Below are 25,035 nucleotides of genomic sequence, written 5' to 3'. Positions count from 1 at the left end.
AACATTTTGGTTGTCTATTTCCTGGGTTTTTCAGATTTTGGCTCTTAGGGGTTGTGCTGCTATGAATGTTCCCACACAGGTCTTTGTATGAATGCCCATTTCCATTTCTCTTGGGTAGAGTTCTCGGACTGCAATGGCTCGGTCGTTGGTAAATTTATGTTTTAACTTTTTAAGAAACTGCCAAATTGTTTTCCAAGGAGGCTGCCTCACTTTGCATGCTCACCAGCCGTGAACAGGAACCCCCAGTTCTCCACGTCCTCAGGACTTACCACTGTCCATCCTCTTGGTAGTGGATGTGAAATGGCATCTCACTGTGGTTTTCATTTGCATTTCCCTGATGACCAGTGATGATGAGCATCTTTCCATTTGCTTTCTGGCCATTCGTGTATCTTTTTTGAAGAAATGTGTGTTCACATTCTTTGATTTAAAAAAAAATTTTAATGTCGATTTTTTTATTTTTTGAGAGAGAGAGAGAGAGAGAGAGAAGGGGGAGTGGAGGGGCAGAGAGAAATGGAGACGCAGAATCCAAAGCAGACTCTACGCTCTGAGCTCTCAGCACAGAGCCCGATGCAGGACTCAAACTCCCGAACCATGAGATCATGACCTGAGCCCAAGTCAGATGCTTAACTGACTCAGCCACCCAGGTGTCCCTGCCTGATTTTTAATTGGGTTGTTTTCTTCTTGTTATTGAGTTACTACATTGTGGATACAAGTTCTTTACCAGATATGTGATCTGCAGAGGTTTATTTTCTCTTTCTTTTGTGGCTTGTTTTTTCACTGTCTTAAGCACAGTTTTGAATTTTGACAAAGTCCCGTTCTACCAGTTTTCTCTTCTGTCACGTGTGCTTTGAGCGTCATGTCTAAGAGGTCTTGCTCCTTCAGCAGGAGGAGTGCCAGTCATTAGCTTGGAAGCCCCGGTGCCGTCAGTGATAGGGACACAGTTCAGGTTTTTGGGATTACGGGACGTGAGGAGGGGAGATTGGGGTCTCGGCAGAGGTGAGGAACGCACGGGGGCCGGAACAAAGAGGTAGGCTCTCCAACTTGCAAGTTTTAATATGGGGAAATTAGGGCCTGATTGAAATCTGAAGGGGAGAGGTCCTGGAGGGAGAGGGACAGCGCGTAGGAGGGCCAGGGACGATAACCAGCAAAACTTCCCAAGGGGGAGGGAGTGTGCCCCAGACTTCTCTGGCTGCTGTGATAAGTAACCACAGATTTGGCAACTTGAGACAGCACTGTTGTGCTCTTCCAGGTCTGTGGCCTGGGTGGGGCTGAGGGAGTCCAGTTCCTGTGTGGTCATGCGTGCGTGACATGCCAGGGGACCCAGGGTTGATACTGTGTCTCATGACTGATGACGTTTCGGTCTCCATAGGGTTCTGGCTCACAGTTCCTAAACCTCCTAAGCAATAAAAGAAGTGGAAACATCTTTTGTTACGTTTGTTCTTTTGTCCATAGAGCCATCAAAGTGAAGTGGGTGTCTCGCATTAAGGAGGTAACTTTTGGACAGCTCCTACAGGGAGCCATCCATGGGATTAGGAAGTTGGAACTTTCATTTCCACCCCCTGACCTTAGGGGAGGGGAGGGGCTGGAGATGGAGCTCTGTCACCGCTGGCCAGTGACTTCATCAATCATGCCTACTAATGACGCCTTGTTAAAAACACCAAAGGACAGGTTTTGAAGAGCTTCTGAGTGGGTGAACCAGGATGCATCTTTGTGCTGGGAGGGTGGCACACCCCAGAACCTGGACACAGAAACTCCTTTGTTTGGGACCTTGCTTTATGGATCTCTTACTAATCTGGCTGTTGATTCATATCCTTTCATAACCTTTGTAGTAACCTGGTAATCTAGTGAGTAAACTCATTTCCTATATTCCGAGAGCTACCCTAGCAAATTAATGGAACCTGGGGGTGGGGTGTGGGAATCTCTGGTTTACCGCCAGGTGGTCAGAAGCGCCAGTGGCAGCCTGGATTTGCAGCTGACGTCTGAAGTGGGGGCAGTCTTGTGGGACAGAGCCCTTAATCTGGGGAATCTGAAGCTGATTCCAGGTCAAAGGAGTCAGAATTGATTCAGATTTGTGGGGCGCTGGTCAGTGTCTGCAAGGATTGGAGAGCTGCTTGGCTATGGGGAAGACACACACACACACACTGGAGAGGGCAAATGTGTTGGGTGGCCACAGTTATCACAGTGACACGTGGGGGCCTGTGCCTGTGCCCCTCCAGGTCGCAGACTGCAGCTGTGGCCGGTGGCATCCTCAGGCCTCTGCTCTCCCATACTCCGTGGGCACAGCCAGCTCCCTGCCGTGGGGGACTCTGTGGGTCCCCATACACCCAGCGAGAGCTTGGTTCTTGGGTGCACTTCCTAAATAAACCCTCCCTAACCTGCTTCCGGAGGAGCAAACAAAGGCCGTGTTTGAGGGGAAGTGAAGTGGTGTGGGGTTGGGCACTGATGGGTAGGCGGCAGTGAGGTCGGCGTGTGCGCACGTGTGCATGGTAGATGTCAGTGGGGACAGCTGGCCGGGCCTGTGCTGCGGGCAGAGGGACCGCATGGGTGTTTGTACTGCCTGCGGCGTTTGTTTCTGTGAGTGCCAGGTGAACGCGGAGGCCGCGTGGCGTTTCCTCCTGGAAGGGGTCCCTGCTGGAAGGTGCTTTGGACGCTCTTGTGTCTGCCGCCTGGGGGCCGGGCCCTGGTGCTGGCAGACTGGCCCCAAGAACTGGAAGCGGCGTGGCCTTTCTACCTGTGATCCTGTGGCTCGGAACCTCTCAGGTACCAGTCCCAGATCACCTCTGTGAGAGCTGGTGCCCAGGGAGACCCCAAAGACAAATGACCTCAACCTAGAGGTCTCTCGAGATGCCCACACTAATGGGGAACTAGCTTCTGAGCTGAAGAAGGGGGGTCTCCAAAACCGCATATGATTTAATCAAGCTTTGACTTGATTGCACTTTGCAGATACTATGGTTTTTTTTTTATAAATTGAAAGTTTGTAGCAATCTTGCATCAAGCAAGTCTATCAGTATCATTTTTCCATCACCATTTGCTCACTTCATGTCTCTGGTCACATTTTGTTGATACTCACTTTTCTGTTATTATTAATCTTGATACAGTGATCTGTGATCAGTGATTACAACTCACTGAAATCTCAGATGATGGTTAGCATTTATTTTAGCAATGAAATATTCTTTAAAAATATTTTTAATGTGTATTTATTTTTGAGAGAGAGAGAGAAAGAGAGAAAACGAACAAGCGGGGGAGGGGCAGAGAGAGAGGGTCAGAGCATCTGAAGCCGACTCTGCACTGACAGCACTGAGCCTGATGGGGGGCTCGAACTCACAATCTGTGAGATAATGACCTGAGCTGAAGTCAGGTGCTCAACTGACTGAGCCACCCAGGTGCCCCAGCAATGAAGCATTTTTTAAATTAAAATACATGCAGTGTTTCTTTAGAGGTAGTGCTGTTGCACACTTAAGTGTAACATAAGAGGAAAGTGTAACATAAACATAATGTTTATATGCACTGGGAAACAAAACAATTCATTTGACTCACTTCATTGCAACACTTACTTTGTTGTGTGGTCAGTAATAACACTCACTATCTCCAAGGCTGGCCTGGTTAATATCTTATTAAAATAATATGTTTTGATTTGTTTGTACTTACTAGGGTGAATACACAGATTACTGAGACTTAAAAAAAATGGAGTTGAATGTGAATTTTACTTTAATAAATAAGAACGAACTAGAGTAGTGCCAATATAGATAAAAATGATATCAGCACACCATCTGTCCTATGCACCAAAGCCTGATGAAGTAAAAACTAGAACAAAACACTGGGGAGATACTAAAATTGACAACAGTGAAATGGGAAGTTTGGCTAAATTAAAAAAAAATTAGAGAGAAAGTGCACGCACATAAGTGTGAGCGAGCAGGGGAGGGGCAGAGGGAGAGAGAATCTTAAGCAGGCTCCATGCTGAATGTGAAGCCTGACATGGGGTTCAATCCCATGACCCTGGGATCATGACCTGAACTGAAGTCAAGAGTTGGACACTCAACCAACTGAGACCCCCAGGCGCCCCTTGGCTTCATTTTTAACAATATTTTGTGGAGTGCTTATCTGCCTCAGTGGGTGCTTCTCAGGAAAACACTGCTCTTTCTTGTAATACTTTAGCACTTTTTGTTGTTGCTAAATCTATATTGAAATGTTGCTTTATTGTTTTGCCATGAAAACTGCCTTCTTTTATTTTTTTAATGTTTATTTTTGAGACAGGGAGAGACAGAGCTTGAGGTGGAGAGGGGCAGAGAGAGAGGGAAGCAGACTCCAGGCTCTGAGCTGTTAGTACAGAGTCGCACGCAGAGCTCAGTCAGTTAAGCATCCAGCTTCAGCTCAGATCATGATCTCCCTGTTCATGGGTTCGAGCTTTGCATCAGGCTCAGGGCTGACAGCTCAGTGCCTGGAACCTGCTTCGGATTCTGTGTCTTCTTCTCTCTCTGCCTTCTCACCTTGCACTCTGTCTCTTTCTGTCTTTCAAAACTGAATAAACGTTAAAAAGCAAAGAACGAAAATCAGACATTCTGGATGAAAAAGCCAAATCTTTTCTGTCATATTAAGTGGGAAAAATTAATTCATTATATCATCCAACCAGTTTCTTAAAACAACTGTAAAACACCTTTTTATAAGAAATAGGCTATGATGTTAGGATGTCAAAAGTGTTTTCCTGATTTCCAGACAACTGGAATGCCTGCTGCTGCTTCCCGGGGGAACACCGGATGTGGCTGTCTGCGTAGGCGCGGCACGTGCCCGGCTGACACTTGGCGTACTTTTTAGACCTGCGTGTGCAATTATGCTTTCTCGTTGGCTTAGAAATGCAGCTTGAAGCTTTTTTCTGCATGTTGTTTTGAGGAAATTTTTGATTTGGTTTTCTGATATAAATACATATTTATACCTATAACCGGTAACTGAAATATATTTTGAAGGGTTAATATGATTTATGAACTTTTAAACTATCAAGAACCAAAAGACATGCCACCAGGAAATGCTAACCAGGAAGGTGTCCATGGCAGGCCTGTATTTTTAATATGATTAATGTCAATAGGTGATGAGGTTAAGAAGTTATTTCCTTTGTGTTTGAAATAATTTGTAGGTTGGAAATGAAACTTTAATTAAAATTACTTCTAGAATCTAATTCCAATTTTTTATGCTGAAGGTAGTCTTTAAATTAAAAAAATATATATCTTTGAAAGACAGAGGGCAAGAGCAGGGGAAGGGCAGAGAGAGAGGGAGATACAGAATCTGAAGCAAGCTCTAGGCTCTGAGCTGTCAGCATAGAGCCCAACGCGGAGCTTAAGTCACAAACTGTGAGACCATGTGCCGAGCCGAAGTCGAATACTTAACCTACTGAACCACCCAGGCGCCTCTTTAAATAAAGCATATTGACTTTCAGGTAAGGGAGGCAGATTAAACACATGCATGCAATTTCACTCTTCCAAACACCTGCTAAGGGAACAGTAAAGTGATGTTCTAAAAAGTCAAACTTAAGAAGGTCGGGTAAAGTGCGAGGGAGACCATAGCAGTGAGTTTGGGAAGCTGGGAAGCAGATGGATAAGTCACAATTCACTTGGCAGATATGAGAAAGCCAGACTCTGTGTTGGCAGTGAGGAAATCTGAGAACTAATTGTATTTCCACTACAGAGTTCTCAAAAAGCTCAGAATTTAGGGGCTCCAGGGACTTTAAAGAAGTAAAACAGAACTATAAAGATGAGAAGAAAATTGGAAGAATTGGAAGATTTGAAGGAGACCAAATGGAATCTCTAGAAACAAATATTTGAAATTTAAAAAATTAACAGCTATCAGATTATACACAGTTAAACTGAGACTTTGTGAACAAACCGAAAGGAGTTTATTAACACAGCAAAGGGTTAGTCAGATGGAAGATAGAATGAGACCCCTGTTAAGTGTCTGATTCTTGATTTCAGCTCAGGTCATGATCTCACGGTTTGAGCCCTGAGTCAGGCTCTGTGCTGACAACACGGAACCTGCTTGGGATTCTCTTTCTCCCTCTCTCCTCTGCCCCTCCCCCGTCATGCATGTACTTGCACGCGCTCCCTCTCTCTCTCTCAAGTAAACTTAACAACAACAACCAAAAAAAAAAAAAAGGTGGAAAATAGGATGGAGAAGGTGATAGAGAGGAGGCAGGGGACACAGGACACAGCAAATGTTTAATAAGATGCATTTGATTTCAGCCCCATACGGGGAAATAGAAGGGAGGAGAGGCAATATTTAAAGAGCTATTGGCTGAAAAATACCCTGGAATTGATAAAAGATGTGATGATAGAAGTATAGTTTATTTCAAACAGGATAGTGTCTTTATTGAGTCACATCATAGTGATACTCCAAAACACCTAAGACCAAGAGGGGATTTTAAAAGCAACCAGGAGTGGGGCTGCTGGGTGGCTCAGTGGGAAGAGCATGCGACTTTCAATCTCGGGTTGTGAGTTTGAGACCCATATTGGGTGTAGATATTACTTAAAAATAAAATCTTTGAAAAATAAACAAACACGGGAGCCCGAGTGGCTCAGTCAGTTGGGTGTCCCACTTTAGCTCAGGTCATGATCTCACAGTTTGTGAATTCCAGCCCCACATCTGCTCTCTGCTGTCAGCACAGAGCCTGCTCTGGTTCCTCTGTCCCCCTCTCTTGGCACCTCCCCTCCTCTCAAAAATAAATATTAAATAAATAGGTAAGTAAATAAGTAAATGAAGAAAGTGCACCCAAGAGTAAGAGGCCTTCCAGAGTAATGATAACAGCACCGCTGGCCGCCTTCTCTGCAGCAGTGAGAGGAGCCAGAAGGCGGTGGGAGGGGGTCTGAGGTGCTGGGAGAAGTAACCACCAGCCCAGACTTGGTGTCCAGCTAGATTAGCTTTTAAGAACAAAGCTGAAATGGAGATTTTTTTCAAAAAAGCCAGAATAGGTTACTATCCACAGAACTTCATTAAAGGTGCTTCTAAAAGATAGTCTGCAAAAAGGAGGAAAATGATTTTAAAAGGCAAGAATGAGATGTGAAAAGCAATGGCTAACAGGTGATAACCGTGTCTCTAAGCTTTGCCTGACATGACTACCCTTTGTAGGACTCGGGCACAGGGACACTGAACCGCTGCGCGAGTTGCAAGATGAAGTTGGAAATCTCTCAGCACATAGAACATAGAGCTGGAAAATAGGAGGGAAGGGTATTTGGAGGACCTGTGGGGGAGTCCAGTACCCAGACAGTGAAAGTTTCAGACATGGAAGAGAGGAAGCCTCACCCACAGAGCCATTGAGGAAAACACTGTGGACCCACCAAACGTCCAGCACAGTGTATGAAGTCAGACTTGCCATCTTGAAATTCTGCAACAGAACAGGACGAACAGAAGACTCTTAAAGCTTTCAGACAAAAACAGGTCAGTTCATGAATCAAGAATCAGGATGACTTTGGACTTCTTAATAGCAATTCTGGAATTTAGAAGTCCATGAAGCAGTGTTAAAAAAAAATCTGATGGAAGGTGATTTCCAGTATACTATTTTTTACCCATTGAAACTTTCAGAGATCTCCGAATTGGCTTCATCCTTCCTTCCCTAGAAGTGACTGAGATGTTCTTTACCAGAACAAGGTGGTAAATGGGGAAAGCTAATCCCTGGGGTGTGGAATGAGGAGGTGGTATGTGACGGTGGGGCACCTGGGGTAGAGCATGCCTGGGTCCTGGAACCCGTATCTGTGGATAGTTTGCCTAAAGAAGAAGGTGCAGAGAGCAAGCTGCTGCTGTGCATCATGGGTTGTGCACAGATGTACAGGTGAGACTTGAGGTGACCCGGATCTGTTCTTAGAGCCTCCTTTTTGCAGATTCTCTGATGATACCTCAGTCCTTTCCAGGAAGGGAAGCATGAGGCGGTTTCTGAAGTCTTAGACCATTTCAGTGGCTAATGCCATTTGGGAGCCTTCACGTCATCCGTCACGTGGGAACATCAGGAGCTGCAGGGAGCAGGGCTGGTGCCTGCAGCTCCCTGTCATCTTCACTCTGTCCCCTGAAATTCTAAATCTTGTCATCTAGATAATCCATTAGTCACCATTGCCTTTAGCCCACGCCTTGTCCCGTAAGTCCCAGTTGCATGTCCACGTGGCCCGGACAAGTGTCTGGTGTGCCTGCCGCACAGCCACGCTGATGCCCAGCTCCTGCCTCCCTCCGCCGTCCCTGCCCTGGCCCTCTTGAGCAGGCTTCCTTCTCCCATGGCCTCCCAGGGTCTTGGCCCTGTGGCTGCTGGCTATACTATAGCATTTCCTTGCCTTCAAATAGATTTCTTTCTTTTTAAAAACAAAAATTCTTTAGTTTATTTATTTATTTTGAGAGAAACAGAGTGCAAGTGGGAGAGGGGCAGGGAGAGAGAGGGAGAGAGAATCCGAAGCAGGCTCTGCGTTGCCAGCACAGAGCCTGACGCAGGGCTTGAACCCCCTGAGATCATGAGCTGAGCTGAAATCAAGAGTCAGGCACCCCCTTCAGATAGATTAAAAACAAAAAAAAATTTTTAAGAGAGAGCAGGGGAGGGGCAGAGAGAGAATCCTAAGCAGGTTTCATGCTGCCAGCACAGAGCCTAATACGGGGCTCGAACTTGCGAATACGTGAGATCATGACGTGAGCCAAAATCAAGAGTCGTATGCTCAACTGACTGAGCCAGCCAGGGCCCCCAGATGGAGAGACAATCTGAAGCAGGCTCCACGGTCACCAAGGATCCTAACATGGGGCTTGATCCCATGACCCGTGGGACCATTACCTGAGCAGAAATCCAGAGTTGGACACTTAACCTACTGAGCCACCCAGTCCCCCATTTTTTTTTTTTAATTTGGTCTTCTAGTTGTCCTCAGCAAGAGTTTTAGCCACTGAATGCTCCTCCATCCCTCGGATGGAAAGAGACCAGCATCTTAACACTGGATGCGTGTGACTCACCTGGTTTAAATTTTTTTTTTTAATGTTTTATTTATTTTTGATACAGAGAGAGAGAGAGAGAGAGAGAGAGAGCATGAGAGGGGGAGGGGCAGAGAGAGAAGGAGACACAGAACCAGAAGCAGGCTCCAGGCTCTGAGCTAGCTGTCAGCACAGAGCCCGACGCGGGGCTCGAACCCACAAACGTGAGATCTGACCTGAGCCGAAGTCGGAGGCTTAACCGACTGAGCCACCCAGGCGCCCCTGGTTTAAAACCCTCATAATATGGTTTCTTTGTTCTCTCTTAGAGGGTTGGGCGATCTGTCTGGTTCATTATTCTGACAGAAATGGAAGTCTTCACTCCAGAATATTTCCAGTGGGTCCTGCGTCAGAGCAGGGGCCTTCTCCCAGGGCACTGGCCCTTCTGGTTCTGGGAAGGTTGTTTCCCTTCTGTAACTGGGATTGGGCAGAGAAGAGTCTCTGACAGTCAGTTGGTGAAATGTTCCTCAAGTTTATCTGCACTTTTCTGGATCTTCCAGTGAGTAACTGCAAGGGGCTCCCTTACAGGCAGCAGAAGCCCTGAAGACCCCACTGGTGACAGAAGGGCATGGGCCCCCCACCCCGCTGTGCTGAGGGTCCCGTGCAGACTCCGGTGGGATCCGTTACTGGGGTCTGCTGGCACCGCCCACAGGCGTTCAGGGCTCAAATCTTCCACTTGCTGCTTATGTCCGTGTCCTCGTGTTTTTCTATCCTGCTTTCTATGGGATTGACAAAAATTTTCCATTTTATTTTTCTCTGGTGTTTAATTAACATTCTATCATACACTCACTCTGAGTCCTCCCAGTAACAAAGTTCATGGGGCACCTGGGGGGCTCGGTCATTTAGGGCATCTGATTCATGATCTCGGCTCAGGTCATGATCTCACAGGTTGTGGGTTTGAGCCCCTCATCAGGCTCTGTGCTGACAGCCTGGGGCATGTTTGGGATTCCCTCTCCCCCTCCCTCTGTCCCTCTCCCCACCTGCATAATAATCCATTAAAAAAAAGAAGTTTGTGGTCACTCCTCTTGGGCCTGAGAATGACTCTCATAACCATCAAATTAGCTGTTGTCGTTTTGACTGAAAATGTTATTTTATCACTTTGAAAATACTTTAGCCAGTGGTCAGTGTATCCCCAAGTGCTTTCCTGCTCTGCAGCCCATCCTCCTTCAGGAACATTCTTCAGAGGTTATGCTCCTGGGGTCTGCGGGTGGGAAGTACTGCTGTGGTTCTGTGTCAGGAAAGGACTTGACTTTACTCCCCTTCCTGAAATGTAAGTAAGCCGACCTCAGAGCTTCATGCCGGCCGTCGGTCTCCCGGCTCTGTGTCAACCTTCCCACCACACGATGCGGGCCCTTAGTGGCGGCTGCTCGTGAAGTGCTCGGTTTCCCCGAGTGAATTGCTCCCTCACTAGGCTGTGTTCAGCTGCATGGGTTTATCTGTTCACCGGAATTGGCAAACTTGATGTTCGGGAATGTCTGCTGGCCTTCAGCCATGAGGGTAGTGGACTGCTCGGGAGGCGGCAGGCTTTTGTTCCAGAGGGCTGAGTGACTCCTTGCAGGCGGGAGGATGGTGTCCTGCTTGGTTCTGAGTGCCATCGAGGTGCCCTTGCCAGTGGGACAGGCCAGGAGGGTGGGGGCAGGGCAGCCTCCTGGGAGGTGGCTCCAGTCTTTGGCATTTTCTGTCTCGACAAGAACCAGTGAATGGAGGGTGCTGATTAGTGTCCCGGGTGCTCACCCTGACCCGAGGGTGCCCGTGGTATATTTGTCTATGGGGAGCCTCAGGACTCCTCATCACTGCCATGGCCCCTGCCCTTTCCTAGGACACAGGTGTGGAAGCCACTCCTGGGGAGGCTGAGGGCAGAGCCAGGTATGGGGGTATCCAGGGCAGCAGAGCATGTACCCCAAGGACATGGGTGGGTCCACCTTGCCTCCAGCACCATTCTGACTGGTGTGGGCCCATCACTCAGACGCCAGGCGGGGGGATGGGGGGGTGCCCGAGCTTGGAGTGAGGAGCGTTGCTGGACACCAGGAGCAGATTGCAGCTTCCTGGGACTCGTTCTCAAAACAGCCCCCATTAGGAGCCAGCACAGAGCGTCTTCTGTTCTAGGGCCTTGTGTAGGAAGTTGGAATCAAGAACCTTGTCGCCCACTCATGCCCGGAACTTTCTTGCAGTGTGAGGCGGAAAGCAGCGAGCAGCTGCCCTTGAGGGTGGTGGCGGGGGGCGGGGGGGAGTGGAGCTGGAGGCCTGCAGTGTGGCTTGAGGTTCCCCCACAAGACAGCGTGCAGGTGCCACTGTCCTGCCCTGCTCTGGGCGTGCCCTTCGCCTGCCACCACGGCTCCAGGCATCAGCACAGGGCAGGTCTGGGCTGGCAGGTGACCCTGGGCTGCCCTCTGTTCATTTGTAGGGCGAGGCCTGAGCAGGACCTGACTCCTGAGGTAGAGGGGAAGATGGCCAAGCCCCACATGACTAAAGGTCCGCAAAGGATGGACGCGAGAGCAGCCCCCCACCCTGCCTCGCCCCCACTGTGCTGATGCTCTTCCACAGGCGAGGTTGGGAGGCACCTGAGTAGAAGCAGGACCCAACCGTCCAGGCTGAGGGGGGCAACACAGGCCTTGCTGGCACCCTCAGGCACCATTTCTCTACTTGAACGCCACCTCCCCACTGGGGAGCATGTCTCCCAGGCTGCATCCCACCGCTGCTGGCTCCTGGGACCTGCTGAACAAGGGGCAGCCTTCTGCAGAAGGGAGGAGAGTTGGCCCTCCGTCTGCACGGACTGTGGGGAGCCGTGTGCTGGAGGGTTGGGGCCTTGCCGAGGTGCCCCTGCACAGACTGTCAAGGTAGAGGACCTGCAGCAAGTAGGGGAGGGGGGCTCTCAGAACATAGTGCAGGGAGCTCACACATAGGACTAGATGGCAGGCTGCCCAGGGCCAGGAGCACCCTTTTCTAGCCTCCCCTTCCATACTCCTGGAAATAGTCCCGGAATGCACAAGTAAGTTGTGAAGTCAGCTCTTCTGAAGGTCGCTGCAAAGTCCCCAGCAGAGGATAGGAGCAGGGCAGGGTGTTGGCTCCTGTCCCCATCAGGTGTGCGGGCCACTGTTTGCCCCACAGGCGGGTGGGAAGTGCCCTAGGAGGCAGCTGGGACCTGCCAAGGGACAGGTCAGGACTTTCTGAGGACCACTGCTGTAACCTCTAATGGAAATAAAAACATTCTGTTTGGTTGAAAATACTATTTTAAAAATAAGCGCAGATGGCAACAGCAGAGCATAAATGAAACAAATTGGTGGAGGCAGGTGGAGAAATGCCTGGCTTGGGGGGACAGTTTCAGACCCTACCACCACGAGGCGGAGACCGCCTTTGGCCTGACGCCAGGCGCAGCAGCGCCCCCGCGCCGAGGCGAGGCCGCGGGCTGCCCTTGTCGGTGTTTCTGGTTGTGCCCCAGTGTTTGTGGGAGCTTATTTTCCTCATGGCGCTTCTGTCTGCTCCGGGCTCTGTGGCCTGAGGTCTGCAGGCTGCTGTGCCCTGCCCTGCTGGCTCCGACATCGCTGGCACCCTCAAGAGGAGGGGCAGGCGAGAAGCTCCCTTACACACACACACACACACACACACACACACACACACACACACACACACACACACACACCAGCACTTCCTGCTCCTTTGCCTATCACACTCTTAAGTCGTTTTTTCACTCAAAAGGAGGCTTCTGTTAAGAAACCAGCCAATTATTTTATTTCATTTAGTGTTTGACGACTCACAAAGCAAAGGTATGGGTGTAGTGCAGTAGCAAGCAGAAGGCGTGGTTCTAGTTTAGAGCATTAAAAAGAAAGTGTTTTTTAACATTTGTTTATTTTTGAGAGACAGAACATGAGTGGGGGAATGGCAGAGTGAGAGGGAGACACAGAATCGGAAGCAGGCTCCAGGCTCTGAGCTGTCAGCACAGAGCCCGACGTGAGGTTAGAACTCGAACTGTCAGGTCATGACCTGAGCCGAAGTCGGACACTTAACTGACTGAGCCACCCTGGTGCCCCTGAAATTAGAGCATTTTTAAACAATCACGAGATACAAGTAATAAAAACATCTTCATCTTTCTTCGTGGAGACCTGAGTCTCCCTCCATCCTGGTCCTGCCCTCAGACTCTGGCCTATATCCCCAACTTGCTAGTTGGGGGAGCTGAGGCAATTGGGTGGGGTCTCCCACCAGCTGGAGGCTGGCCAGCGTCCCAGCCTGTGGGCTCTGGGAAGGGTGACCGCAGGACCCAAAGCTGCTGTCACCCCTTTGTCACAAAGCCCTCTCTCAGTTGCCCTCATTTCTCTCAGAGCCCCGTGGGGTCATGCTGTGCTTGTAGAGGGTTTGGGGAACAAGCGGGACCCCAGTGTGGGGCTGTTCGGGTCACAGGCTGGCTCATCTCTGACCGCTGGCACATGAACGCATGATGTATATTTTGTTCTCTCTGTACGGTCCTGCGGGGGTCCTGTTGCAGTTTTGTTGGCGAGAGAGGCCCAGGACAGCAAAGACCACAGGACCAGCGCATCTGGGTGTCCTGACTGTCTGCCGTGGGGCCTCCCACTGCCAGAAGCCAAGTGCTGTCCCCAGGGTGGCGGCTGTCCAAGTGCCCTCAGAGATTCACTCTGTGCTGCATCCAAGTGTCTCCAAACAAGTGTCCTTTCTATGTGGGGTGTGGTCTGACATCCTTTCCCAGAAAAGTTTGAAAAGCTGGTCCCGACCCACAAGTGGATGCCATGACTGGCAGGTCGGGTCACGGTTGAAACCTTTGGAGGGGGTCTATGAGAAGAGCCTTTCGGGAGGCGCGAGCGGGAAATGCCAGCCTGTCCTGGTCACTGAGTGTGGAGAATGGGCCATTGTGCTTCCTGCTTAGAGCCAAGCTTTCAGAACATGAAACTGAGATGCACTCATTGTTCAGAACTTGGAAAACTTATTAAAAACAGCATTGAGAATGGAACTCAGGCCTTTTGGAGATGGCGGCTGATTAAAGACTTGTTTATTCTACTTCCCTCCCTGAAACTCACTGAAATGAACAGAAAGAATGAAAAATAGAGAACGAGATTCAATCTACAATGAATCCAAGGAAGAGCCCTAGCCGGAGGAGGATGTTGCCAGACGGGGAAGAGCAGTGAGAGCCAAGCCCTGATGTGCTTGTGCTTCACAGAGAGGATTTACGGACACGACCGATGGCATTTATGTGACACAGCCATGGCTGTGGGACAGACCAGACGTGGGCGGCAGGTGATGAGGGCAGTGAGCTGGAGCGGGCTCCAATGCTGGGCTGCCCCCGGCCCTGAATGAGCTGTACAGGCAGGCCCCACCGAGTGCCGGAGGAGCCCACCTGCAGCCAGCCAGACCGAGGCCGCGGTGCTTGGCAGAAGCCTTCAGGAGACTCTCTCGCTGGACCAGAGGGAAGAAATTTGTGGTGGCAGAGACAGCCTGCCTGAAAGTGCAGCCAGCCTGAGCAGAGCACCGAGGAGAGGTGGCCCCAAGGCCTTTCTGGGACCCCTGCATCTGTAGGGTCTCAACCCAGGCAGCCCTATTAGGTGAAGGTGCAGATGTCTCTGCTTTCGGTTTGAGTTGGGTTTCTGTCACTTGCAACCAAAAAATGTCCTAATACCAGAAACTCATTTCCAGGGCAGAACCTATAAGATTTGGAATAGAGCATCCTGGAATGATAGACCTGGTTTGAGGCTGTCCATTTCCTTGTTTAAAGATGAGCAATAATCAGGAGCCAATATATGGACTAAAGAAAGAGAAGACTGAAGGGAATGAACACAGTTAAACAGTACGTGAAGAAAACAGAAGAATTAACAGATGGAAAGTTTAGATATAACTTTTTCTGTACACTAAAAATACAAAATTCAAAACATAAAGATAAAAGAGCTCAAAGAAAAGACGACATAGCAGGAGAGGAAGTGAGCTGGCAGAGCTGAGAAAGGAAATTAAAGTCTGAAACCCACCAACATAAGAGCCCCGTTCTCAATAACAAATAACGGGATGGACACAAGAGTTCGTTCTCCAGAGGACAAGCTGCTAGGAAAGAACATGCTGCATAGGGAGAAATAAACTGAAAAGTGGTCAGAGAGAAGGTTGCAGGGTGGTCCAATGTGGGTCGGGATGGGTGTAGGGAGTCCAGGGGAGAGATGGCGCCCAGGGAGCAAGGGACAAGCAAACCAAGGCCTCCTGAGAGTAAAGGAGGGGAGGCTGTGCGCAGTGAGAGGGTGCACCATGTTTCTGGAAAAACTGGATACAAAATGACCAGGTGCTGGAACAGGACCTGGTCAGTGAGTGGAGTCCATTGTACAGGCCCAGCCCACCTCATCCTCTGCTCTGGAAGGCAGTGGAGCAGAGGCAGCAAGGTGAGGGGTGAAGAAATGCTCCCCGGGAATTTGTTTTGAGCCAGCGTGGCCTCAGCACAGGCGCCCCACCTGGTGGAGGTGTGCGGCTCTGAGAGGCTGGGCGTGCTGGAAAGCCGTGTCCTTGCAGGCAGAGCATTTACACAGACTGTTCTTTTCAGGGAGAGGTTTGTCTGTTTTCTTATGTCACTTACTTATTTGGTTATTCACTTATATCATTATGGGCTCAGATATTTATTTTATACTTTGGGTCATGATTTAAGATGACTTTTCCCCCTCACACTGCTCCCACTTTGGTCATCAAGAGCTCTTTTGGTCGGCTCCGTTGTCCCTTTGACAGACCCCATCCCTGTGGGGCTTTGCTTTTGTTTTAACTCTTCCTTGCCACCTCAGTGGGATCCTCCACAGCATCTTGTCTTTTTCCTGCCCCAGGGTTTCAGCCATTTCTCCAAGGAGAATGCTGTTAGAACCCGGAGATGGCCTCTGGGTATGATCCTTGCTGTATAGCCTATTGTTGCTACTAGGCTGTCTGAGGTCATGGAGCCAGGGAATCTGTGTGTGCACGCTGACCTGTGTATGGGCGTATGCGTGTGCACACATATACACACACCAATTTCTCCAGGTGTAGCCATGTGTGCGCACTGACCAGCGTACACACACACAGAGATCTCTTCTCCAGGTGTTCCCAGCTATATGTGCTTTATGCAGAACATGAGTTCTGACTCTTGTCTTCACCCTAATTGATCCCCATGTGTGTCATCTCAGCTCCTCGTGTGCACCTGTAACCTGCCATGTTCAGTTTCCATGTACACACGTCGTGGTATCAGATCCGTACTCCTGAGAAGTGACTTTATCAGCTGGAGACGATGCCTATATGCAGTTCCTTTGTGTCAAGTCTTATATCCTTGCTCATTTCCAAAGTCTCTCAGGTTAGCACCTTTCCACCCCTCCTTCGAGGCTGTTTCATACATTCGCAATACAGGTAGATTGTTTTTCCCTATGCTGCATTGCATCTTGAGAACCCTTGACTTCCTAAATTATTTTCTTTTCAATGTGTATGTTTAAGTTCACTCTTTTTGCTGTAAATTTCCTTGGTTTTGTCAAATGCGTAGTGTTAGGTATGCACAATGGGAAAGTCGTACTGAATAGTTTCACCACCTTAAAAAATACCCTGCTCAACCTTCCTCTCTCCTCTGAATCACTGGTAGCCACAATCTTTGTACCGCTGATATAGTTTAGTGTTTTCTAGACTATCATATATTTGGAACCATACGTTGCAAAAGGCTAGAACAAATATTTTAAGTCCTTAGTTGTACAGTATGCCAAGATAAATTCCAGGTGATTAAGGAGTGTATTTATTCAGTAAATGTTTGATTACTCTGTGCCAAGGATGCAAAGGTTAACAAAGCAAATATCATCCATGCCTTCATGGAGCTTACCCTCTGGGGAGGAAGGGAAATTAAATATCACGGTTGTAATACTTTATTTGTGTAATTATGCAATGCTGAGCAAAAGTACTTGCACTTTCTCCTTGCTTCATCACAAGATGAAGCAAGAGGGGTCGTATTTACCCTTTCACAAGGAGTAATAAAAAATTGGACAGTATTTATGAAACCTTGGTTTTCTAGGTTTAGGGTCTGAGACGACAAACTACACTGATTCTTATGAGGTGAGAGTCGAACACGGTGAGTCCGGTGATTCCCCAGCTCCGCGCAAGAGCAGAGTTCCCAGGCTGTGCTGCAGGGATGAAGGGTCTGGCAGAGCCCGAGTTCAGGAGATCGAGCAGAGTCTGGCGTGGCCATGGCGATGGAGTGTGTAGGGAAGAGCAGCAAAGCAGAATGCTGCTAGTGGAGAGAACTCGGAGACCCGTGGGAGAGCGCCAGTCGGTGTGTGGGGGTGAGGAAGCTGCTAGAGTCAGGGAGAATCCCGCAGAAGAGTCCGAGGGAACGGTGCTCAGAGCTCTCAGAACACTGTGAAGGGGCCTGGCCCTGAGGCAGACTAAACCTTCATAATTCACAAGGCACTGGGTTGACTACCCAGTGGAGAGTTATTAGCTGTAGAGCAAATACTGCTCTGGTGCCCCTAGCCAGTGTGAGAAGCAAGAACTGAAGGGTTCACACATTTTCCAAGTTACCATGTCTCAAAACAGAGCTCAAGAATATTTATAGGAACACGAAGGTTATTAGAACTATACTCCATGTGTTCAAAAGCTAAAGGAACACTGGACACACTGAGTAGAGACAAGATGAAGTGAAGACTGTGAGCCACAAATAGATCCAAATTAAACTCACAGAGTTGAAACTAAATGTCAGATACACTGGGTGGGATGAGCAGATTACACACTGCAGAAGAAAAGCTCAGTGAAGCTGGGGATAAGGCAGTAAGAACCACGCAAACTAAGTCAAGGAGAGGAAAAGTGCTCTTAAATAAGCAAAAGAATAGGACTGAGCTGTGGGACACCTGGCAGAGGACCAACACTTGTGTAATTGTAGTTCCTGATGGGAAGGGAAGGGTGCAGAACCACTATCTAAATAAATATTGCTGAAATGCTTCCAAATTTGATGAAAACTATCAACCTAAACAATCTTCACAACCTCCAAATACAAACACAAATGCTGTTACACAAAGCACATCATAATCAAATTGTTCTAAGCCAGTGATAAAGTATTAAAAGCAGCCAGAAAACGCTGACAGTGCAGAGCCTAGAGCCTGCTTTGGATTCCCTCCCTCCCCCCCCCCCCCTCCCTCTCTCTCTCTCTCTCTCTCTCTCTCTCTCTCCCCCTCCCCCTCCCTCCCCCTCTCCCCCCCTTCCCACTCATTCTCTGTCTCTGAAAAATAAATACATTTTTTAAAATTTTTAATGAAAAATAAAAATAAAAACAGCCAGAAAACAAGACTACATACAGAGGAAAATTGGTACAGACGATAGCAGATTTCTCTTTGGAAAGTGTTGGTGAAGAGGCCGGGAGCAGCCAGCCTGGAACTCTGTGCCAGTGTGACTACATCGCTGAGTGAGGGTGAAGTCAAGATACTTCAGATGTGGGAAAGCCGAAGAACCCGTCACCAGCAGACCTTCACTGCAACAAATGTTACAGGAGTGGCACTGAAGGCTTCAGGCCACAGGAAAATGAAACCATGTGGACCCAAAAGAATGAAGATTCTTGGAAATGACAGCTACATGGCTAGGTATAGATATAGATATACACTATTTTATTCTTTAAGTCTCTTTAAAAGATAATTATTTAAGGAAAAGTAATAAGATAGACTGGGGGCGATGGTTATATATAGAATAAGAGATGGCAAGAACGGCATGGGTCCAGGAGAGGAGAAATGCTGAATGCATGTACTTGAAGTGGTATGATTTCCCTTGACGGCAGACTGTCCTAAACTAAATATGGACACTATAAACCCCAAACCATTTACTAAAATAGTCAGTGAATTACATACAGCTGATAAGTTAGCAGTGGAGATAAAATTGAATCGCATAAAATAATCTGAAAAGGCGACAAAGAGGAAAGGGGAATAATGAATAAATGAGACAAGTTAAAAAAAATTTTAATGCTTATTTCTGAGAGAGAGTGTGAGTGGGGGAGGGGCAGAGAGGGAGACACAGAATCCAAAATAGGCTCCAGGCTCCTAGCTGTCAGCACAGAGCCCAGTGTGGGGCTCAAACCCACAAACTGTGTGAGATCGTGACCTGAGCCGAAGTCAGACACTAAACTGACTGAGCCACCCAGACGCCCTGAAAAGTTTTTAAAGTAGGAAAATGAAGGCGCCTGGGTGGCTCAGTCAGTTTGAGTATCCAGCTCTTGATTTTGGCTCAGGTCGTAATCTCAGGGTTGTGGAATTCACCCATGTCTCAGGATTCTCTCTGCACGCCCCCCACCCCCCGCCAATAAAAAATTAAGTAAAAATTTTAAAAAGTAGAATGATAGATTTCAACCTAACCATGTCAGCAATCACAAATCTAGATGGTTTAAACACCCAATTAAAAGGCAGAATTTAGGGCCCCTGGGTGGCAGTTGGTTAAGTGTCTGTCCCGACTTCAGCTTGGGTCATGATCTCATGGCTTGGGAGTTTGAATCCTGGGCTGGGCTCTGTGGTGACAGCTCGGAACCTGGAGCTTTGGATTCTGTGTCTCCCTCTCTGCCTCTGCCTTGATCGTGCTCTGTCTCTCCTGTCTCAAAAATAAATTAACATTAAAAAAAAATTTAAGGCATAATTTGTCAGCATTAAAAGGCAGTACCCAAATATATGCTGGCAATAATAAACGCACTTCAAATATTAAAGACGCAAATAGCTTAAAAGTGAAAAGAAGGCAAAAGATGTAACACTAATGGAAAGAAAGCTGGGTTTGCTGTAATGATATCAAATACACTGATCTAGCAAAGAAAATTACCAGATAATGATACTTCATGATGGGAAACAGATTAATTCTCCAAGAAGACAGCATAAACTTATGTACCTAATAACAGAGCTACAAAACACATGAAACAGAGACTGATAGAACTGGGGCGCCTGGGTAGCTCGGTTGGCTAAGCGTCCAACTCGACTTCATTTCAGGTCATGATCTTACGGTTTTGAGTTTAAGCCTGGTGTCGGGCTCTACACTGACAGTATGGAAACTGCTTGTGATTTTCTCCCCTCCTCTGCCTCTCTCTCTGCCTGCCCCTCCCTCCCCTCCCCCGCCTCTCTCTCAAAACAAACAACAAAAAATGATAGAACCGCAAAGAGAAATAGACATCTACAATTATAAAGTTGGGTCTCTTGGTATCCTTTGCTCAGAAATTGGTAAAACTGGTAGACAATGAACGCTGCTGCTTTCAGCCCGCCTTACCCAGTTGACATTCATAGAGGAGGCCACCCAACAGCCTGCTTCTCAATGCCTGTGAGCTGTTTACCAAGATGGACCATTTATTTATCTGCATCAAAAGTTTTTCTGACAAAAATGAAATTAAGGTAGAAACCATTAAAAATATCTAGAAAATCACCAGTGACTGGCAAAGTAAATCACGTACTTCTATGTAATCCATGAGTCAAAGGGGAAACCAAGAGGGAAATCAGCAAGTTTTTGCATTGGACGAAAATGAAAATAGAATAAAAACTTGCTGGATGCCGCAAAAGCTATACCCTAAGGGGAACTCTGACTCAGATTGAAACTGTCAAAGGTTGTAAAGCACTAACGTCAATTTCCACCTTAAATTGGAAAAAGGAGAGCAAATTAAAATCCAAAGGACTGCAAAGGAAATAATTCAGATCAAAGTAGAAATTAATTAAAGCAGGAAAAAAATAAGGAAAATTTATGAAGCCCAACACTGTCTTTTTTTTTTTTTCTTTAAGAGGAGTAAAATTGACAAACTTCTGGCCAGGCAGATAAGGTAAAGAAGTGAAAATATCATAAATTACCAATATCAGGAACAAAAGAGATGGCATCACTGTGTATTATATTGATCTGAAAAGGACAATAAAAGAATGGCATAACAACTTTGTGCCAATAAATGTGACGCAACTTAGACAAAATGGACAAATTTTTGGAAAGCCAAAACCACTAAACGTGACTCAAGAAGTTTAAGACGTGGTTAGCTCTGTATCTACTGAACAAATTGAAATTGTAATTAAAAACCTTCCTGTGAAGAAAAGGACATGCCCAGATGGCTCCACTGGTGTATTCTGCCAAACGTTTGCGGAACAAGTGATAGCAATTCTGCACAACCTCTCCCAGAAAATTGAGAGGATGGAGTACTTCTCAGTTCGTTTTATTGTGCTAGTATTACCCTGATACCAAAACCAGATGAAGATAATATGAGAAGAAATTTCCATGGAAATGCAAAGGAGCTAGAAGGATGAAGACAACTTCAGGAATGAACAGCAGAATTGGGAGGGCTATCTCTGTGGGGTGTGGGACCCAGAGCATTTGGGAGTCGCTGGGACTTGGTGTCTGTCCCGGATTGGAGAGGCTTTCTGGAGGGACTGATACAGGGTTGACTTGAGGAAGGAGGGCCAGTCTGGATCTCAGAGGTAGTCTTCGGTGACCCCTGTGCCTCCTGTTCTGGACCAGCCATAAAGGGGGGACAAGAACTGAAAGGGGATACACAGGTGGTTGATTTGAGTTGCTTTCAGGTTATGGCAGATACTCTTTAGTTTTTCAGAATTTTACTAACACTGCTAGTTTTTTTAATGTTAAAGCAGTAAAGGAAGGTCACCTGTTTACAACCCAGATGGACAAGGATTTAGAAATACTTGAGTTTCATTTTTTTAACAGCATTCCCAGTAGTTAAGTATTTAAGTAAAATTTGTATGCATATTCGGATGCCAGAAAGAAGGCTGGGAGCATTTCCTCTAGGCGGGTGATCTCCAGCTCATGACGCTAGCACTGTTAGGCTGATCTGTGCTGTCACCATCCTTTGAGCCTTGGGGAAAGTGTCTGATCGACTTGTGGTCTCCCACCCTTGGGCTCCTGGCTAGCTGTGCCCCACTTGGTGCTTTGAATCTCTTTTATTTCACCCTGAGTAGCATAGTTGGGGTCTGTAGACCAGCCACTGCTGGGGAGGATCCTGTCCTGGTATTATATTCTTGCTCCTCATTTCCGAAGGCTTTCTACTGAAACTGAGGGATGTGTATACAGAAAAGTGTGAGGGCACAGGCGTGCAGGTCCTGAGCTTCCGTAAACCGACACTCTGGTGCCAAGCTGGGCCCCTCCCCTCACTATCTGGCCTGGAGGCGGCTGCTTCTGATTTCTGACAGGCTGATTCGGCCTGATTTTGAACACATTTATGTGAGGGAATCGTACTGTGTGCATCTAATTGTGTTTGGCTTCTGTCACCCTCTGGGAGCTTCACCTAGGTTGTGGGTAGGCTCCTGGAGGAACTTTGAGGGTCCCTTTTGCTGTGATGAACATTTGGCAGTTTCTTGTTTTGACCATTGTGACCAGGGCTGCTGGGAACACTGTGTGCAGGTCCAGGTAATCAAATGTGGCTAGTGGTTTTTTATGTCTGATTAAGATACCCAAACCTGCTGTAAGACTAAAAAAACTTCCACATTTGTATCTAAAAACCTTATTGTTTTACTTTTAATATTTAGAACTATAGTTCATCTAGAATGGAGTTTTGTGTATTGCGTGAGGTAGGGGTCAGGATCCATTTTTTCCCATGAGTATATCTAGTCACCACAACACCATTTTTGAAAAGTCCACTCTTGGGGACTTGAGTGGCTAAGTCGATTGAGCATCCAACTTTGGATCAGGTCATATCTCATGGTTTGTGAGTTTGAGCCCTGTGTTGGGCTTGCTGCTGTCAGCACAGAGTCTGCTTCAGGTCCTCTGTCCCCCTCTCTCTGCCCCTTCCTGCCTCCCGTTCCCTCTCCCCCACCCCCCACCCCACCCCTGACCTCTCAAAAATGAATACATATTTTAAAAAGAAAAGTCCACCCTTTGTCATCAACCAGGTAATCCTGCATGAGTGTTGCCTATTCAGGAGTGTTTCCCGTTCTGGGCCTTGCCACATGCTTTGTCCACAAAGTATTTCTAACTCCTTGTCCATCTGGGTTGTAAACAGGTGACCTTCCTTTACGGCTTTGACATTAAAAAACTAGCAGTGTGTCCATGGTACTGTCCCTGTTGGAAAGCTGAGGACATTGTGTCTGAGAGGTGTCAGGCAGCTTCCCCAGGGCTGGCTGGCGAGGGGCCTGGGTGCCCTCCTGTGGGCTGGGTTCAGTGGCCAGGCATAGGGAGCAGAGAAACTGCGCTTGGGTGTGGATGTTCCTTATTCTAGCCATTGCATTGGGCTGTGAGGGGCTGGGCCGGGCCGTTACGGGTTCCCTAAACCCAAAGATGTTTTCTGAATTTCTGTGCTTAGAGACTTCTGCTCTCTCACAGGGCGGTGCCTCCCTGACTGATGGTGGAGGGAGAGTCCCTATGATCCTCTGACTTCTATCCACCCGGGTCGTCAGGAAGAGACTGCAATGTCCCAGACAAGGGATTATGAATGTGACAGCCATGATGCTGGCGTGCAAGAGCCCCGGATTTCAGGGTCGAGCACAAGGTAAGAGAAGCCATCTGTGGGCCGAAGTATTGGAAGACTGGCTTTCTTCCTTTCAGAGAAGGACGAGCGGCTAGTGGGTCAGGTCTGTGCTGGGGTGAGCCACCGGTCCCCATACCCGGCGGGCCTCGCAGGGCTTTGCTACCAGAGGTGGTCCGTGCTGCTTCGGGATTTGACGTGCTCCCGTGGAAGCCGGTCCCGAGGCGCGGCCCCCACTTACTGCTGCAGATGGAGGGGACCCGGACGCCTTGCAGGCCCAAGGATGGACCCACCTCGTGTGCCCTTCCAGGCATCAGTCCACACCAAGGCAGATCATCGTTTTAATGTTTCTCATTTTTAGCTTTATTTGTAAATAATTCCACACATACAGAAAAGTTGCAAGAACAGGAACGGTGCACTGAGCACTTGCACCCCTGCCCTTCACCCTGTGGCTTTTGTGCCCCTCCCCTCCCTTCGCACGGTGCTGCTTCTGGGGGGCATCTGGGGTGAGTCTCCTGTCTCTTGCTTTGTGGTCCAGCCTTCGTCAGCTGGTTCCTATCACCCTTCATGGTGCTTCCGTCCCCTCTGGACACACTCGCCCTCCCTGCTGCTGCTGCTGCACGGCTCTTTCATCTCTTGTAATACGGAAATTTCCCTGCCTTTTGTGACACTGACATTTCCTTTTTAATTTTTTTTAACGTTTGTTTATTTTTTTAGAGAGAGCGGGGGAGGGGCAGAGAGAGATGAAGGCCCATCCAAAGCAGGCTCCAGGCTCTGAGCTGTCAGCACAAAGCCCAGTGCAGGGCTTGAACCCATGAACGGTGAGATCATGACCTGAGCCAAAGTCGTATGCTCAACCAACTGAGCCCCCCAGACGCCCCAGCACACCGACACTGTTTAATGCAATAGTTGCCCTTTTTCAAATGGAGCATTGATTTGGGTTGCCGCTTTCTTAGTGGATGCTGCACAGCCATCTCCCGCCGTTTCCGGGGTCTCACCTCTGCTGACACATGGCCACCTAATGCTCCTCTGCTCTCCCTTCGCCACCCTGCTCCTCACTGCTTTGGGTGTTCTGCTTGTTTCTTACATAATCCAGTCTTTCCTGGGATGCCTGCAGAGCGCCGACTTTCCAGCTACGGCTTGCTGAGCCCCTTGTCCCTGCTCATGCATTCCTTTGTTCATTCTCGGTTTGGACTCTGAAATTCCTTTCCGTTTTACAGGGTTTGTAGTTTGTTCTTGCACTTAATTTCTTCAGTGCTTGCATTGTCCCAGATGGGCCGGTGAGGTTCCTTCCGCTACGTGACTGTGATTCTCGGATGCCCCTTCCTACTGGCTACTTTGCTGCCTCCCTGCCTGGAGGCAGCTGTGCCCTGAGTAGCCCTGGCTCCTCTCCGCGAAGATGGGTATTGGAGGGCCAGTCTGAGGGATCGGCAGACTCGCGGCTCTGGTTCTGTGTTTGCTTGTTGGCCCCTTAAGCAGACGAGAAAATGTGTACACACATTAAAAATGCTGAATTCCTCCAATCCCAGCCCATTCCCCGAGGGCTGCCCTTCCGTCTCCTATTCACAGCCTTTACCCTCTTCTCGGCAGCAGCCTGTCCCCGAGAGCAGCAGCGCGCACACTCATTTGCTCATCTGAGAGCGTATCTGAAAACTGTTCCGGGATTGCTTTACCCGTTCCATACG

At 48.2% G+C, this 25,035-nt stretch overlaps 1 protein-coding gene across 3 annotated transcripts in view; it reads left to right on the top strand.

The window, feature by feature from the left end:
- Positions 1-25,035, top strand: part of ARHGAP39 (Rho GTPase activating protein 39) — a 102,643-nt gene that overhangs the window by 20,491 nt on the left and 57,117 nt on the right. The window contains exons 1-2 of one of the 3 annotated variants that reach the window (XR_003903007.1): positions 7,170-7,419; positions 23,209-23,374. Coding sequence is in view for 2 of the 3 variants with exons in the window: in XM_029923064.1 (XP_029778924.1) it covers positions 23,295-23,374 (80 nt within the window). In the remaining variant the exon portion in view is untranslated. Of the gene's footprint in view, positions 1-7,169; positions 7,420-23,208; positions 23,375-25,035 lie in introns of those variants that run through there. The other 2 variants (XM_029923063.1, XM_029923064.1) reach the window with 2 other exon arrangements.

This window comes from Suricata suricatta, chromosome 15 (genome assembly GCF_006229205.1).
Source record: "Suricata suricatta isolate VVHF042 chromosome 15, meerkat_22Aug2017_6uvM2_HiC, whole genome shotgun sequence".
In the NCBI taxonomy this organism is placed as follows: domain Eukaryota; kingdom Metazoa; phylum Chordata; class Mammalia; order Carnivora; family Herpestidae; genus Suricata; species Suricata suricatta.
This window is presented reverse-complemented; position numbering and strand designations above follow the sequence as displayed.